We start from the raw sequence: 16,418 nt of genomic DNA on the forward strand, positions 1-16,418 counted from the left end.
CCCCTTGTCCTTTCTCAGCTCACTCCATGCTCATCTCGCATACGGACCACCTGTGGGCCCGCTTCTCTTGGGAGCACCCACCCAGGCACAGGGCTCCAGCAAGCAGAATGAGAAGGTCGAGCGAGAGAGGTCCGTCCACCCTGGCTGCAACTGGGCCAGAAGAAAAGGTCCAGGAAGAAGGAATGGAATCGAATGGAAGAGAATTCACTCCAGAGACAAAACAGCTCCTCTTCTCTATTACAGCTATTCCCCTGACAATACAAACTTTGTGTTTTCAGGTTCTGCAGCATTCCAGACCTCAGGCACAGAATCAGGATGGGAAAAAGACGGTGTGTCTCTCCACTCAAGCCCAAGTTGGCAGCAGCAAGCGGAACACACAGTCACGGGAACCAGTCCACAACTGTGACCGCCTCTATTTCAGGACCTCCTAAAAACAAACAGCATGTGGACAGCAACCATGGATGGGAAAATGTATCGGACTTAACGCTGGGGCCTGAAAATTATCCAATTACACGAATGAATCCCACATCAGGAGCGCTGAGCCCTCTCCCCTGGCCCAACGGAACTGCCAACACCACCAAGAACCTGGTGGTGACTGCAGAGATGTGCTGCTACAGCTTTGATGTGCTCTACTGTCACCTCTATGGCTTCCCACAGCCACGACTTCCTAGATTCACCAATTTCCCCTATCCACTGTTTGTGACATGGGAGACAGGGCGGGATAAGCGTCTCTGGGGCTGCATTGGAACCTTCTCAGCCGTGAATCTTCACCCAGGACTCAGGGAATACTCGTTAACCAGTGCACTTATGGACAGTCGATTTCCCCCAATGACGCGAGAGGAGCTACCTAAGCTTTTCTGCTCTGTCTCCCTCCTTACTAACTTTAAGGTTGCCAGTGATTACCTGGACTGGGAGGTAGGGGTCAATGGAATTCTAATTGAATTCATCAGTGAAAAGGGCATCAAATGTACAGCCACATATTTACCTGAGGTTGCTAAAGAACAAGACTGGGATCAGATCCAGACCATAGACTCATTGCTCAGGAAAGGTGGTTTTAAGGCTCCAATTACCAGTGAATTCCGAAAAACGATCAAACTCACCAGGTACCGAAGTGAGAAGGTGACAATCAGTTATGCAGAGTATGTTGCTTCTCATCAGCACTGTTTCCAGAACGGCACCCTTCATGCCCCACCCCTCTACAATCATGACTCCTGACACAAGGCTGCATGACCAATCTCACCCCCTATGGCAGCCAATGGCTATGACATCATTGGAGCAGACCCCTCCTCTTCCTGGTCCAGTTGCTTCCATTACTGCACCATGTTATGATGCTAGCTTCCATTGCCAAGTCTGCTCCAGCTAAATAAAGGGATGATGGGGTTGCATTGAATGAAACAACTTGAGGGGCCCAAGCCTTGTCTCAGCCTTTCCTCTATGGGGTTCAGTTGGATTGGGGCTTCTCCAAGATTGGTGAGAATTACTATGTTGGTTCAGAGGACCTGTGACATGCAGGTACCACTGGTGATTTGCTGCATGTGTATTGGCTACACAAGGAAGCTGAAATTGAAGATCCATGAAGGCTTAAACCATACACATCCCTATCACCTCCCAAGATCAAGTAGGCAGTCTAGGCAATGGAGACTAATCAGAAACATTATAGGTTTTAAATAGCTTTTTTCATAAAAGAAAACTTTCATTTAATTGCATACCTAGAATTGATCACAGCTTCCATACTTCCTACACTGACATCCTGATAGGATTGAAAGTGGGCACCATGAATCCTCTGTGGTTCCTGGACAGGGCAGCCATGTCAGAAGCCTTTTGGGAGGCATAGGTCCACTGATCAGTGTTCAAGAAACTTCATCTTACTGTGAGTTGCATTTTGTAGCATTCTTTATTTAGAGTGTTGTGCAGCCTGCTGAAGAATGGAATGGAATGGAGATGCCGAAAGGAGGACCTGATGTCATTGCTGCACACGTGTGAAGGAGTTGTCTGTTCCTTACCAACCGGACACCTCAATTCCTCTTCTGGGAGCACTGCCTATAGCTGGATCTCGGTTCTCAGAAAGCAGAGATCAAAGAAGCAGCTGGATTGACCTTTGTAAGGACACCTTGTTCTAGGGAAGAATTCAGGGCCTCCAAGCGGTTTTTCTTTTCAGGCACGCATTCTGAAAGACCTTTATACAAGCTAGTTCTTAAAGGACTTTAAAACAAAGCTGTTAATAAACAAGGTGGCTCTTCAGCTTGTCTAAAGTATTGGACATCTCCAATGCACCAGAGAAAATTCCTAAACTCATTCAAGATATTTCAACCTTCTTGTGACATATTGCCTGTTGCCGTTGTTGCTAATTTCCACGTCTGTCAGCAAGTATCTCCTGTCTGGCTTATTCTTCACTAATTTGGTGGCAGAGTTCATAGAACGAAGGGACTTGGAAGATGCTTTGGATATATCTTAACAGAGGCACTGCTAAATTGATTGATGGGAAGATTTAGCCAGAAGAAAGATTCGCAAGGATATTATTACTGCTTTTCAGCAACACATTTAGAGAATTCATAAAATGGATTGGATATCAACCCAATGAACACAATGATTGGTATATTAAAGTTTATATGGACAAGGCGTGGCTTTCTGAAATGGGCCAAAGGAGCTCCTTTGAGATTCCTCCTGCCAGGAATGTACAAATGGGTACAATTTGAGGAACATTCTGTTCCAGGCATTAGTGTCTTTGGTTTTTAGGTGACAATGAGAATGTAAGTGGATCTTCTTGACACTGTGCTCTGCTGTTCTGACAAGGATGCAGAAAGGTTAAGGGGAAGGTTGGGCTGATAAACGGGAAACCCGTGTCATGTCACCTGTCTTAACTGCTGGGCTTTCACATCCTGCCATATTCCCCTTGTAAGGTTGATCAAAACCCTTTTGAAGATGAAGGGATTGTATCAAGATTTCCTGCTGCTGAGAATAATAAATCAGTCTTACACCATGGTTTGATGTATGGATGGTCGGATCTGAATTAAACCATCCACCTTTGGTTTGTAAAACAGTATTGCTACATAGGGATAAATTCGTCAATGTTTTAATGTTCTGTGTTAGAGTTGTGTTTAGGTTCTAAAGCTTTTTTTAAAAGCAAAAAACCTAGTGCTCAACTTTCACCCCTGAGCACGCTCAGTGAGATTGGCCATGCGAGCATTTATAGTGCCATGCTCTTTAAGCCTATATTTTCTTGTATAAATGTTTACCTATTTGTCTTCACCAGTGTACAATTCATTTTTTATTTTGGTGAGGGTGTGGTAGGATACCTGCCATTTAAGAAAATGAAATGTTAAAATCAGTGCACAAGAAATAGGCTGGTTTGAGCCCAGCACCACACTGAAGTGGCCTCCTGCTGTTAGAGTAAAGAAGCCTTGCTCCCTCCACTTTTCCTCATGCTCCCATACAAAAAGACAGCGATGGAAAAGCTCTTTCCCCCTTTGCTTTGCCCAAGGGGACTTGGGAGCTGGCCAAGGAAAATACTCGTAAGGAATGGTGCTTTCTGTGTCAGTCCGGAACAGGGCCTGGTCTGGAAGTGTACAGTGATGGACACCTCAGAAACACGTATGGCAGGTTGCTCTCAGGAAAAACAGAAGCCTGGATTATCCATGTGGCAGCTCTGCTAGGGAGATGACAGCTCTGAACTGCCTTCCACGTGCTTGACCAAATCAGTCATGAGGGTGTTCAGATACATATATGATTTGTAGATGGAAGGAAGTGAGTTTTCTGCTTAGTGTAACCTTTGTCCTTGAGCTGCATAAACTGAACAGTAGGTAATCAGATTTCACAGAACCAATCTAACTGCTGGCTTGGTTCATAGTTTATGTCATCCTTAGCTGTGAGTGCCTTTTGGTCTGAAAAATTGGGTTGTTTCATAATACCCACAGCTAGGACATACTGTATACATTGCCCTCACTTTATATTAAAAGGATTGTGTTTGATCACTAGGGTTTGTCGATACTGAATTGTTTCCACTGTGAGTTTCTACAAACATTGTCTCTGCATAATAAAGCCACTCATGTTAGAGAACATTTCAACAAGAAAGTTTTGTAGGTGAAGTACTGCATATTGTTATAATATCTATACAAAAGAAGCACTGGGCGTCAATTTAAGATTTGCACAATATCTGTTTTCCATATGTGAACACCCGCAAATACAGTAAATTGTTATTTTCTGCTGGGATTCTGGAACCTTGAAAGTTATGTGTTTGTTTTGTTTCGTTACACCTGTTTCCCCGAAGCAGACTGTATGGCATGCAATACAAAGACTTCAGAATAAGTCTCTGTGTTACACTCTGTTGCCTCTTGGCTATATAGCTTACGAGTGCAAATCGTTTAACTCCAACAAAATATTGTAGAGAACAAACCATAATGGGCTAAAATAAAATTTTAAAAAGAGTTACAGCCAGAGAAAAGCACAAGGACATCTCCACCATGTCCTATAGGGTCGAACTGATGTCACTGAGTCTGTTTGGCTAGTTCTCTTGGTTCATATTTTACATTAAGTGTTATTTTTGATATTACCATCTTCATGCTATTTTTCTTTACCAGATTATTTACTAGCATTTCTGGAAACATTCACTTATGTTGAAGGTTTCTGAATTATTGTCTTTAGATTTACTTTTTAAAAAATCCCTGGAGGCACTTCTTGTTAGTGGAATTGGAGATTTCACATGATTGCAACTGAAATTATGTATCAGCTAATACAGATACCCTTCCAACTGAGTAAACTTCCAGAGCAGCATACTGAGGCAGGGGCAGTCTGGGAAAACCTGCTCCATGTGGACAAGTCCTGTCTCTGGGAGAAAAAAATAGCTGTCCTCCGTAGTAGAATTCCCTTAGTGAATCAACATGCCTGGAGAAAGTACATTTGCTCTCATGGAGAAATCAATGCACTGGAAGAAATTTTCAGAGAGATAAAGAAACAAAAGCACAGAATTCCAAGATACACAGAACGGCCATGAGAACAGGGTTTTATGACTTTATTTTGCAGCCTGAAGTCCCAGATTTATTGAAGCCAGAACTCAAGTTTTAAAAATCATGAATTTCTGGCCTATTATGGAAGAATTTAAGGATTTCAACAAATATATTGTTTTTATGGAATACCAAGGTGCCTACTATGCAGGCCTGGCAAAGATAATCCCACCAAAGAGTGGACAGCCGACAGAAATAAAAATGTGGATGACACCCTCATAGCCAGTCCTGTGCAGCAAGTAGCTAAGGGATAGGCAGGTGTCTTTTTACAAGACCATAAAATAAAGAAATCCATGACAGTAAAGGAGCATCGCCACTTGGCTCACACTGACAGATATTGCACTCCCACACACCGGGATGTTGAGGATTTGGAGTGAACATTGGAAGGACCGCCTGTACCATTCTCCCATTTATGGGGCTAAGGTATGCGGCTCCTTGTTTGGTGAAAAGACTGAGCATCAGAACCTCACACACCTGGGGACGATCCAGGGTCTCCTGTAATAGGAGTGTGGAGTTGTTGTCAAAGGCGTCAACACCCCTCCCTGTACGTTGGCCCGTGGCAGACCACCTCCGCTTGGCACACGGAGGACAAGGACCTGTACAGCATCACCCACCTGCACTTCAGGGAGCACAACACTTGGTATGCGGTGCCCCCTGAGCAAGGAGCCCGCCTGGAAAAGCTCCCTGGCAGTTCTAGTGTCTGCGAGAGAACTTCCTGCGGCACAAGGTGGCCCTCATCTCACCCAGCATCCTCAGGGAAAATGCATTCCCTTTGGTCGATCACCCAGGAAGCAGGCGCGTTCATAGTCACATTCCCCTATGGCTCCCACGCTGGCTTCCATCGCGGTTTCAACTGTGCGGAATCCATCAGTTTCGCCTTCCTGCACTGGGTTAATTGAGGTAAAGCTGCTTCTCAGTGCAGCTGCGGGGAAGCCAGGGTCACTTTTCCCATGGACGCCTTCGCGTTCATTCTGCAACCTGAGCGCCATGAGCTGTGGAAACAAGGCAGGGACTGCACCTCTGTGGACCACGTGGAGCCCACAGCACTGACCAGCCCGGAGTGGACGGCCTGGAAGGAAGCCCAGGCTCTTGAGGGGCATCTGCAGTCCTTTAATCCACGCAGGGTCAGGCGTTGCTCTCTGACTCTAGTTGCAAGACAGTGGGCTTGGGGGCTGTGCTTGGGTGTGTCCTGGTTCCACATACCCCTCCTGGGCAGGCAGCTCTGCTGTGTACCCTGAGGGCCCTGCCTTCAATGTCAGCAGTCCTGTGTGATCCAGTGTCTCCCCACTTCCCACCTTAGTTCCATCTGCTCAGTGTCTCCAGCCTCCACAAAGGGGAGTCGCACTAGGCGTCCTCGTGACTAATGCCCATCAGCAGTCCAGGAAGTCCAGGGACATGAGGCACACAGCACGCACACTTGTGCACCTTCCCTCTGAGCCCCTGCCTGCTGATGGATCGTCAACAGATGACCTTGCTCTTCGGAGTTTTGAGATGCAGCATCCTGTCAAAGTTTCTGGGTGTTGCTGTGACCCCGATCTTCTGCCCTTGGAACCTCCGCTTGATCCTGATTCCCCGTGCACGCTGGCCCTTGCCTGCTGTCACTGGACATCTCAGGGAATCTCGTGGACATGGTCATGGTTGTGCAGCGTCCTACCAGTGAGTGTTTGCCTTCGAAAACATTCTCAAGCCAAGTTGCTGTGCACTTCATGTCCCTTGTAACCTACTCAGTTTTTGCTATGTACCACTCTGACGCCTGCAAATTCCTGCCTTCAATGATGTCAACAATCAACTTGACCGATCACTGGGCACAGAATAATGGAGCTGCATCTCCTAAATCCTGAAAGAGGGCCACTACCAAGGTTCTTCTTTCTCTTTGAGCTCAGCTCAATTGAAGTTCTTGTCAAATGTGAGTGTGCCTCTCATGCTCTCAGCCCCAGGAACAGCAGTCTCCCCAGCCTATATTCAACTTGGAAAGTGGTGCCCTATGGTGACCCATTTACTTCACTCTCAGAAATGCAAATTCTAGGTCTCCCAATATTTTACTGTGGACCTCCCCATCTCAATGACTACTATGTTGTTTGAACTCTCCGAGCATTTGGAAAGACTTATGTGTCTTTTCTGAACAAGAATTGGTGCTGTCCTTGGAAAAGAAATCTCTTGTCCGGAAATCTTGAGCCCACTGTTTTCCAGGGTGTCTTGATACATGGCATCATCAAGTATCAAGATCAACTCTTTCAAAGGTGACTCTGTGACATTTAAGGAGGCAACCTGCCAGGTTTTTATCTGATAATGCAGGATGTGGATCCAAATGGTCACATTTTAGCCCCCACAAAAAATTTGGACCAACATTGAATGATGTTGATTATCTGAATGAGACTCTTAATTCATTTGCACTCTGAAAAATTGACTCAATCTTCTACCAGTGAACATAGCTACTTCTTCTAATGAACCCCACACCTTTAACACACTCTACTAATTTAACCAAGCAACTGCTAATGTAGAAACTGCACCTTTGCCCCTTGGAGTCCGTTCTTATTTGGGGTTCAAGGATATCTAATCTGTGTTCATTAAATTTGTTGTTTTCAATGTGTATCATAAAAAGAAATAAATGGTGAAGGGATACATCAGATAATGCAAGATAGGACAAAATAATAATTTATAAATTATCAAGGTTCATGAGGGAGGGTGTGCAGGGAGGGAGCAGGAAAATGAGGAGCTGATGCCAAGGGCTTAAGTGGAGACTAAATATTTTGAGAATGATGATGGCAACAAATGTATAAATGTGCTTTACACAATTGATGTATGTATGGGTTGTGATAAGAGTTGTATGAGCCCCAATAAAATGATTTTTTAATTGTGGTGATGATTGTACAACTCTTCTTTTTTTCTCCAACTCTTCATGATGTGATCAAACTATTGAATGGTATGATATGTGAATAATATGAAACAAAACTGTTAAAATATGATTGAACTATTGATTTATATAGTTTGTGAATTATATGCCAATAAAACTGTTTAAAATTTAAAAAACATATTTTGGAAACCACTTTTGTGTATGAGATACATTAAAAACAAAGTGACTCATCTCCCAACCAGAGAGGATAAGAAGTAGATACACCCACCAGGCCGTGAGGATGATGTTCCTGATTAGAGCAGCCAGACCACAGAGAGAACAACATGGCTGGCCCCACTATGAGACATGATACCCCTCACTGACCAGTGGCGCTACAGGGGACAGCACTGGAGTCAGAGTGTGCGAACTGCACCTGACCTGATCCCACCACACCAAGGCAAAGCACTGGGGGAGTGTAGCGGACCAGCAAGGGAATGGAGTGGCAAGGTCCCCAGGAAATGCTGAAAGTGGACTTTAGGGCCAGGGCGTGGTGCCACAACAGACTGGACTGGAAAACACTCCTAAAGGCCAACAAACAATCCTTGAACGAACTACCACAAAAAAAAAAAAAAAAAGTAGATACAACCTGAAGACTACACAGAACATTCGGTCCCAGTTTCCAGAGTAGATGGTCCATGGGGGAATGGAAGAAAAGTGTACAACAAAACGCAAAAAGTCAGGTGCAATAAACAGGCAGAGCTACTGCCCAGAGATACCTTCTAATCATTGAACTGAAATTACTCCTGGCCCTCTCCTTTCAGCTGAATCACAAATTGGCTAAAAAATAAACCAAATATTCCATGATTACTGTCCTTTTTTTGCATTGAACATCCACAGTCTGAAACATGCCATGCCAATGTTGTTCCCCAAGACCTTATCCCAGATACTCTATGCCTACACTGAGTATGCTTTCGGGCCTCAGAGAAAGGCTTAGGGTTCTCTGCTGGCAGCTACCAGTCTGCTGCAGCATTGCTTGTGGATACATACCTTTCCTCAGTCACACTCCCTGGCCAAGCATTTGAGACCACTTCCATTGAGGACACTGCAAGACAAGCTACCAGATATCAAGTGGAGTGACTGGATGAGTGGTATGTGATGAGTCAGAATGGCAGTCAAAGGGACCCCCTTCCTCCTCCTGCCCAACTCTGTTTCCTATTGTAGTCTTCACGTACCAAGAAGGAAACAGAAGAAACTTTTATTATTATTATTATTGCAGTTGGATTTATTATTTTATTAGGAGCTCTTACAGATATTCTAGCAATTCATCATTCTATTAGATCAAGCCTAGTTGTACAATTGGTACCATCATCATTTTCAAAGAATTTTTTTCTTCTTGAACTCTTTGATATCAATTCCCCTTTATCCCCCCCCAACCCCCATCAACCCTTTATATATATATATTGTTATTGCCCTATTTTCCACCATCTAGTGTACGCATTCACCTACAATGCTGTTGTTAGTTCCCTGCGACTGGGGTTGTACAGTCAACATTGCTATCAGTTTCCCTTCTCCTTTCCATACGCTCAGGGAATCATTATTCTCATTACTGTTTATTAGGGGTTTATCTATCTTGGATTTCGTGCATCAAATGGTCTCAATTATACACATGCAGGTCTATTAAGATTAGTGAGGTAAATCTAAGGGTGTAATAGTGAGACAAGGAAATATTTAAAAGAAACTAGAGGACAGTTATGTGTTTAATCAGAGTTATACTGCACCCTGGATATATCATCCTTTATATATAGCCCTTCTGTAAGGGACTGTCTAATTGTCTTACCGGTGTCTCAACTTTGTCATGCTTGTTCACATCAATTTGATTGGTTGTTTTTGAACTCTTCTGATGCCTGTTGACACCTCATGATCACACAGGCTGTTATGATTTCATGTGGTCTTTGTTGTTTCCCTGCTAAACAGTCCTGTGTTTAACCTCAGGGCTTTATGATCCCAGGCACTATATGTTTTAAGAGCCGAGCACCATCAGTTTTTTTCACCACATTTACATATATACCCATTTTGTCATCAGCAATTGAGTATCACACGTTGCCAAAATATTAGAGTTGTTTTGTTGTATGTTTTCTTTCCAACTTCCCAATTATCACAGTTCTCATAAAAAGTTCTTCAATCTCATGGTACAATGAGAATTGCCCACAGAAAATATACTTTTAAATCATTTTTTTCATGATTGACAATTTAGAATCAGCCCAGGTTCCCTTGAGACCTCTACTTCTGCAATGTCTGTGGCTATTCAATGGTGATGACAAACAGTCATATTCCAAACTTTCAAGATAACAAGGCTTTATTCAAGAAGTCTGTTCAGTTTGGGGAGGTAAAATCGCAATGTGGGATGTAGATCACAGAAGACAGCCAATGGATACATGATACTGAATGAGACATCAGGTGGATTCAGATTCATCAAAGATAACAATGTCTGTGGAGCTAGAATTAGCAAAAAAAAACAAAGACAAAACCCAAACCCACCTGTGCTAGTCCAGGTTGACTAGAGAAACAAAATTCATGGACACTCAAATATGTATAAGAAAGAGCTTTATATAAAAGAGCAATTATATATTGAGAAACATCCAAGCCCAGTCTAGGTCAAGTCCATAAGTCCAATATTAGCCCATACGTCCAATACTGGTTAATAAGTTCCTCTTTAGACTTGTGGAGCTATGCAATAATGCTGAATGCAGGAAGACCACTGGCCAGTGGGTGGAAACTCTTGTGGATCCAGGGGCAGTGGAAGCATTTAAGTGCTGGCATGGGTCTCCATGTGGCTCCTCCAGTTCCAGGGCTCTGGGTGCATCAGTATAGATACAAGTGCCTTTTCAACAGGAATGTCTTACAGGGAGTGAGTGTATCTGGCCTCCAGTAAGTTATTTATCTCTTTTGCACTCCAAATGAGGTCATCAAGCTATCCAGGAGTTTTTTTTCTCTAGCCTACGTGGATTAACACATAGCTATGAAAGCAACCCCTATTGAATTCTTAGATTAACCAATAAGCCAAAATACTGTCCATTGTGACCTCCACCTGCATTTATGACACAGCCGTCCAGATACCATCCTACTTAACAGTCCCCAAAAATGTGCAATGTAATTGTTTTTGCCACACTCTCCTAAGAGAATAGGTATAAGCCTCTGAAATCAGTAGAAGTGATTCAAAAAAGAAACGATATAAATAAAACACTATTAATAAATTGAAACAAAGTAGGCAGTCTTAACACCCACACATTAAAACATATTATATAGCCATAGCAAACAAAACAGCCTGGTACTGGTACAACAATTGATATGAAGACTGGTGGATTATAATTGAACACCGGAAATACAATCAAATACCTATAGACACCTAATTTTTAATAAAGGTTTAAGACAGAGTAAGTAGGGGCAGAGATAACCTTTTCTCTAAGAAATCCAAATTACATTGGGTCTTTACTTGCAACAACAAAAAAGAATAAGAAGACCCATACTACACACCATGTACAAAAATGAACTCACCATACATCAGAGACCTAAATAGAAACCCCAGAACCATAAAGGCTAACAATTAAAGTTTAGGGACAAACTAAAGGTCACACTCTGAACATAATGACATATCAGCAGTATAAACGAAAAGTAAAGAACTGAGACATACTAAAAAGAATAAACATTTATACACATTGAAAGAATTCATCAAAAGAATTAACAGAAAACGCACAGATTGAGAAAACCATTCAGTAATAATACATCAAATTAAGGGCAAATCTCCAAAATCTGTACGCAACTAAAATATTTAACCAGAAAAATACAAATAACCCAATCGAAAAAATAGGTACAAGACAAAAATAGACAATTTGTTAAAGATGACATCTGGGTGTCAAACTACCATATGAAGAAATGTTAACGTTCACTAGCAAGAAGAGAAAAATAGATTAAAACAATGAGGAAATACCACCTGACACCCACACATTTATCAAAATTCAAGATGACAAAATAATAAATACTAAAGACAAAGAGTAGAAATTGAAATGCTCATACATTTCTGGTGGAAATCAGTACGACACTTCCTTAAACAAATGCAAACACACATATTTTGAAATCTAGTAGTCTCTTTATTTTTATATATACCCTAAAGAAGTAAATAATACAATATGAACAGACATATGCACACTTGTTTATTTTATTTTTTTTTAATTTTTAAACATTTTATTAGGGGTTCATACAACTCTTATCACATGGAAAAACTAGAGAACATTATGCTTAGCAAACTCAGTCAATGTTAGAAACATAAATGTTTAATAATACTAGCATTATGAAATGAACTTGGATTATACTTGAAAGGATAAGATTTTGATGACTGTGAGGAGGCAAAGGACAGGGAGGGAACAGGGATAGGAGAGCAATAGTGAGCAATTGTATATTGAGAAACATCCAAGCCTAGGAGGATGGGGCAGAGAAAAGAAAGAGAACTATTTGCATGGAGTGTTTAAAATGATACTGCTTTTGATTTCCATTTCTTGAGAGATGGGCGGTGTAAATATATGCAGTGTACATATATTTTTAAATCCCTCAAGATTTCTTATTCTTTCAATCTAAATATTGGTCTAAGTGACTAACAAAAAATAGAAAACCAAAAATCAAACTGAACTGGTCTTTAACTATAGAAAAAAAGTTCACTTCAAAAAAAAAGACAAAAGAAATCAGTAAAGGCTTTTAAAAAATGTTTTATGGGTACCCAACCTACTAAGAATCACTGACTTTATTAATCCATTGTGCTGGAAACTGAATGCAGTCTAGTAAAACGCTTAGACAAATAGGCAGACGTAAGTAAAGAAGCAGACTAAGACTCCGGACAAGAGAAAGAGAGAAGAAACTGTTGTTGCTGGTCTTTAGATTGCAATATGCTTTCTTCCAGAGTTGATAAGGAACACATTTCCATGGCAGAGAAATTCATTCCATCTCAGTGTCCGACAGAAATTGTCCTCTGTCAAAAGCCTTTTAAGTCATTTTCCATGATTGCCTGATGATCCCTGACCACTTTTCATTGTGAGCCCAACTTCTGCTTTTTCACTAGCTGTTTCAACAGCAATGATAAACAAGTCTGGCCACAGTAGAGTTTGGGAAGGTTAAAATCTTGTGAGTCATTGACCGTCAAGGACAGAACAATGTATATAAGGTATTTAATGGGACATTAGATGGATTCAGATTAAGAAAAACCACTTGCAGCCCATGTTATTTTAGGTGAAACAATGAAATAGATCAGAAACTTCCTCAGCTAAGTTACTGAGGTGTTCTTTCTCTCTGAATTGCTAGTTTTCAATCAATCAATGATGTGGTCAGTTGTCACTAAGACAAGGCCCATTTTTATCAGGTTTATGCTCACTTTATTACCTCGGTCTACTTAGAACTGTTCTTAAAGGAAAGACTTAGACCATTCAATTTTGTTTGTTTTAAATATGTACTTTCTTCCTGAATTGCTAATTACCAAAAGTCTAAGAAGTTGAACAGCATGCCCTCCACCCACCACTTTTCTGTCACTTTGTCTTTGTCTCATGGCTTTTGTGTTGCTGTGATTCAAATGCAAATGTGTTTCAAATGCAAGCAGGGTCACCCAAAGTGAAGAGTTTTTAGCAGAACTTCCAGGAGTCCCTCATTACCTCCATGCCCCGTGTTAAGGAGTTGCGCCCAACATAGACCACTGACCCACAAGCAGTTGTGAAGTAACAAAGCAAAACTTTATTACAGAAAGACAAATAGACAAAAAGACAAATCCGGATTTGGGCTACAGCATGGCCAAGCAGGGTCCAACACTGCAGCGTCCGGCCAAATTTTGCTTTCCCTTTTATACACTTAAAACCAGCAAGGCGAGCCGGTAGAGCAAGGAATGGGAAAGGGTGTTTACACAAGATAACAGGGATGCGGGTAGTTCAGCACGTCCTGCTCAGCTTATCTTGGACCAGATGATTTTGCAAAACTTCTTGCTCACATTTATGAGTAGATAGTTGTAAGGTCACAGTGACTTGCTTTTCCAAGATAACATACCTCTCTTAGAATGGGGGTGGCACTTAAGCTTTTCAAAATGGAGTAACTTAAGACAAATTATTTTATTCTATTAAGCGTAACACCCCGCCTCTTGGGAAAGACCCTACCCCTACCCACGTGATGTCAATTCCTGCCGAACCCACTTCCTCTGACTGAGAATGTGCAGTGCGAGGGTCCTAGTAGGGTAAGTAAGTCTCTATGTTTCTATGCTGTTCCTAGGCTCGGTGGCTCCGACAGGCCCGGCATCCCCAGCTGTGGCCCGATCCCCACGAATATTACAGTTCCTGCATCTTGTCTGCCCGCGTTCCAGGTCATCGCGACCCCATGGGATATTTCCAGGTAAATCCTTTCTGAACTGGTTACAAGCCTCTCTGCCTTCAGCTTGGGATTATGCCGGTCCCCTTTACCTGCTCAGAGCCCCTCATTCACCCTCACCTCTTATGCCGGAAATGCCCGATTGATGGTGGGTTCTTGCCCACCTTGTCCAGAATGTTCTTTACTGAAAGGAGAGGCCAGCCTTGGAGTCATCAGGGCACTCCACTGATGACCGAGGTCTGTATTGGCGCTTAACTTGTAAGCACCTTGCTTTGCAAAAGGGTACCATAGCAGTGACAGCCCTCAAATCCCCTCATAAACTAAGTCCTCACTTGGATTGCAGAGTCCCACATAGTGTAAGCCCCCATTGAGTGCTCTCTCCTCAGGAAGCAAAGGTGAAGGTAACCTGGCCCTCAGGCAGAGGGCTTTGGAATGTGGATGACCTGCACCTTTTTCCAGGCAGCCCTGGAAGGGGCAGTCTTTCTTAGAGGCTTGCAGGCCTGTGTGTCCTTGATGGAGGTCACCAAACTGAAGACAGTACAGGGGTTCTTCTAGCCATCCCTTATCTGTCTTACCCTGGGAAGCATGCCTTCCACCCACCATTTTTCTTTCAGGTTGTCTTTCTATCTGGGCTTCTGTGTTGTGATTCAAATGCAAATGTGTTTCAAATGCAATCAGGGCCACCCAAAGTGAACAGGTTTCACCAGGGTTTCCAGATAAAGAAGAAACTACTAAGAATGAATCCATAGCCACTTGAGGCCCAGAGACTCACCTCCAGGGCCCTCCTTCCAGGTCGCCCTCATTATCTCTAGGCCCCGCCCCTTCTCACAGACTCCACCCTCTCCCCTCCCCAGGTGATGCAATTTCCTGCTTAACCCACTTCTGACTGAGAAGGATCCAGGTGAGCGTCCCATGAGTTTCTGCGGGTGAGTGAGTTTCTGTGTTTCTGTGCTGATCCCGGGCGCGGAATCCCCCGCAGGCATGGCGTCCCTAGCTGGGTCCGGGTTCCTGTGGACATTACACTTGCCACACCCTGTCTGCCAGTGTTTCAAAGTCGCCGAGACCTGGGACATTTCCAGTTAAATCTTTTCTGAACTGGTTGCAGGCCTCAGGCTTCGGGCCTGGGAATACTCAGGCCGGTTTTCTTGCTCAGAGCTCCTCCTGCACCCTCACCCCTCGCTCCAGAAAGGCGCGATTGGGGGTGTTTTTTGCCTGGGCCCCGTCCTTCCTTGTCAGGTCGCGGGCATGAGAGCATGGGGACCCCAGAGTGGCCTTTACTGAAAGGAGAAGCGAGCCTTGCAATCATCAGGCCACCCCACTGATGACTGAAGCCTGTATTAGAGCTTGGTTAAGTTCTTGCTTTGCAGAAGGGTACAATAGCAGCGACAGCCCCAAATCCCAGCATAGATTAAGTCCTCACTTGGATGGCAGAGTCCCACATAGAGTAAACCTCCATTGAGTGCTTTCTTTCCAGGAACCAAGGTTGTAGGTAACATGGCCTCAGGCAGAGAGCATTGGAATGCAGCCAGCTCCAGTACACTTTTCATTTGATCCCTTTGGGCGTGGCCCTGATTAACCAACCTTGAGACCTGCATACAACAGTTTCTTGGAACCAAATTCTATGTATGTAAATTCGTTTTATCCTGTTGGTTTTTCTTCTCATATTTTAACTGTTTCTTCATTTTGTTTGAATTTACTGTGCACGAACTGTGTCCTACTAATAGCTCCTCATTTTAAAAATTGTTTCAATTATTTCTAATTCAAGGCAACATCCAGATATATAACTCTGTATATAGTAAGATAGGATCTTATTTAAAATAAGCTACCATTTTCTCTGTGCCCCACTGCATGGTAGTGCTTGAATGTTCTAGTCTTTTATCCACGCGTTCTTGATAAGAGGCTTGTTTTGTTTACTGCACTACAGTGGGTTTTGTATGAGTGATGCCATAGCACCTTACACTCCTCCTTAGGGTTTCTAGGCTGTAGTCCATGTGTTACCAATGGCCACCTCATGGAACACAACTGCTTTCATTTCATGGAGCTGCCAGTCCTCTAACCACTGGAGCAAGAGGGCTTCTTCACGGGCTAATTTAGATGGGCCACGCTGACATGTTTTTCATTATAGACATGGCGATTCTTAATGGGAATTATGTTTGTTATTCTGATTTAGTCATATTTCCAACACACTATCC

At 43.0% G+C, this 16,418-nt stretch overlaps 1 protein-coding gene across 1 annotated transcript; it reads left to right on the forward strand.

Moving 5' to 3' along the window:
* Positions 1–315: 315 nt before the first annotated feature.
* LOC142427881 (AMMECR1-like protein) lies at positions 316–1,215 on the forward strand. The gene is made up of 2 exons (XM_075533008.1): positions 316–695; positions 801–1,215. The coding sequence occupies exons 1-2, from the start codon at positions 316–318 to the stop codon at positions 1,213–1,215; spliced, it is 795 nt and encodes a 264-aa protein (XP_075389123.1).
* The last annotated feature ends 15,203 nt before the right edge of the window (positions 1,216–16,418 follow it).

Source organism: Tenrec ecaudatus, chromosome 15 (genome assembly GCF_050624435.1).
Source record: "Tenrec ecaudatus isolate mTenEca1 chromosome 15, mTenEca1.hap1, whole genome shotgun sequence".
Lineage (NCBI taxonomy): Eukaryota > Metazoa > Chordata > Mammalia > Afrosoricida > Tenrecidae > Tenrec > Tenrec ecaudatus.

Coding starts and splice junctions, on each gene's coding strand:
- LOC142427881 (XM_075533008.1), top strand. CDS start 316: ATGGGAAAAAGACGGTGTGTCTCTCCACTCAAGCCCAAGTTGGCAGCA. Junction 696..800: donor ACCAATTTCCCCTATCCACT/GTTTGTGACATG, acceptor CTCGTTAACCAG/TGCACTTATGGACAGTCGAT.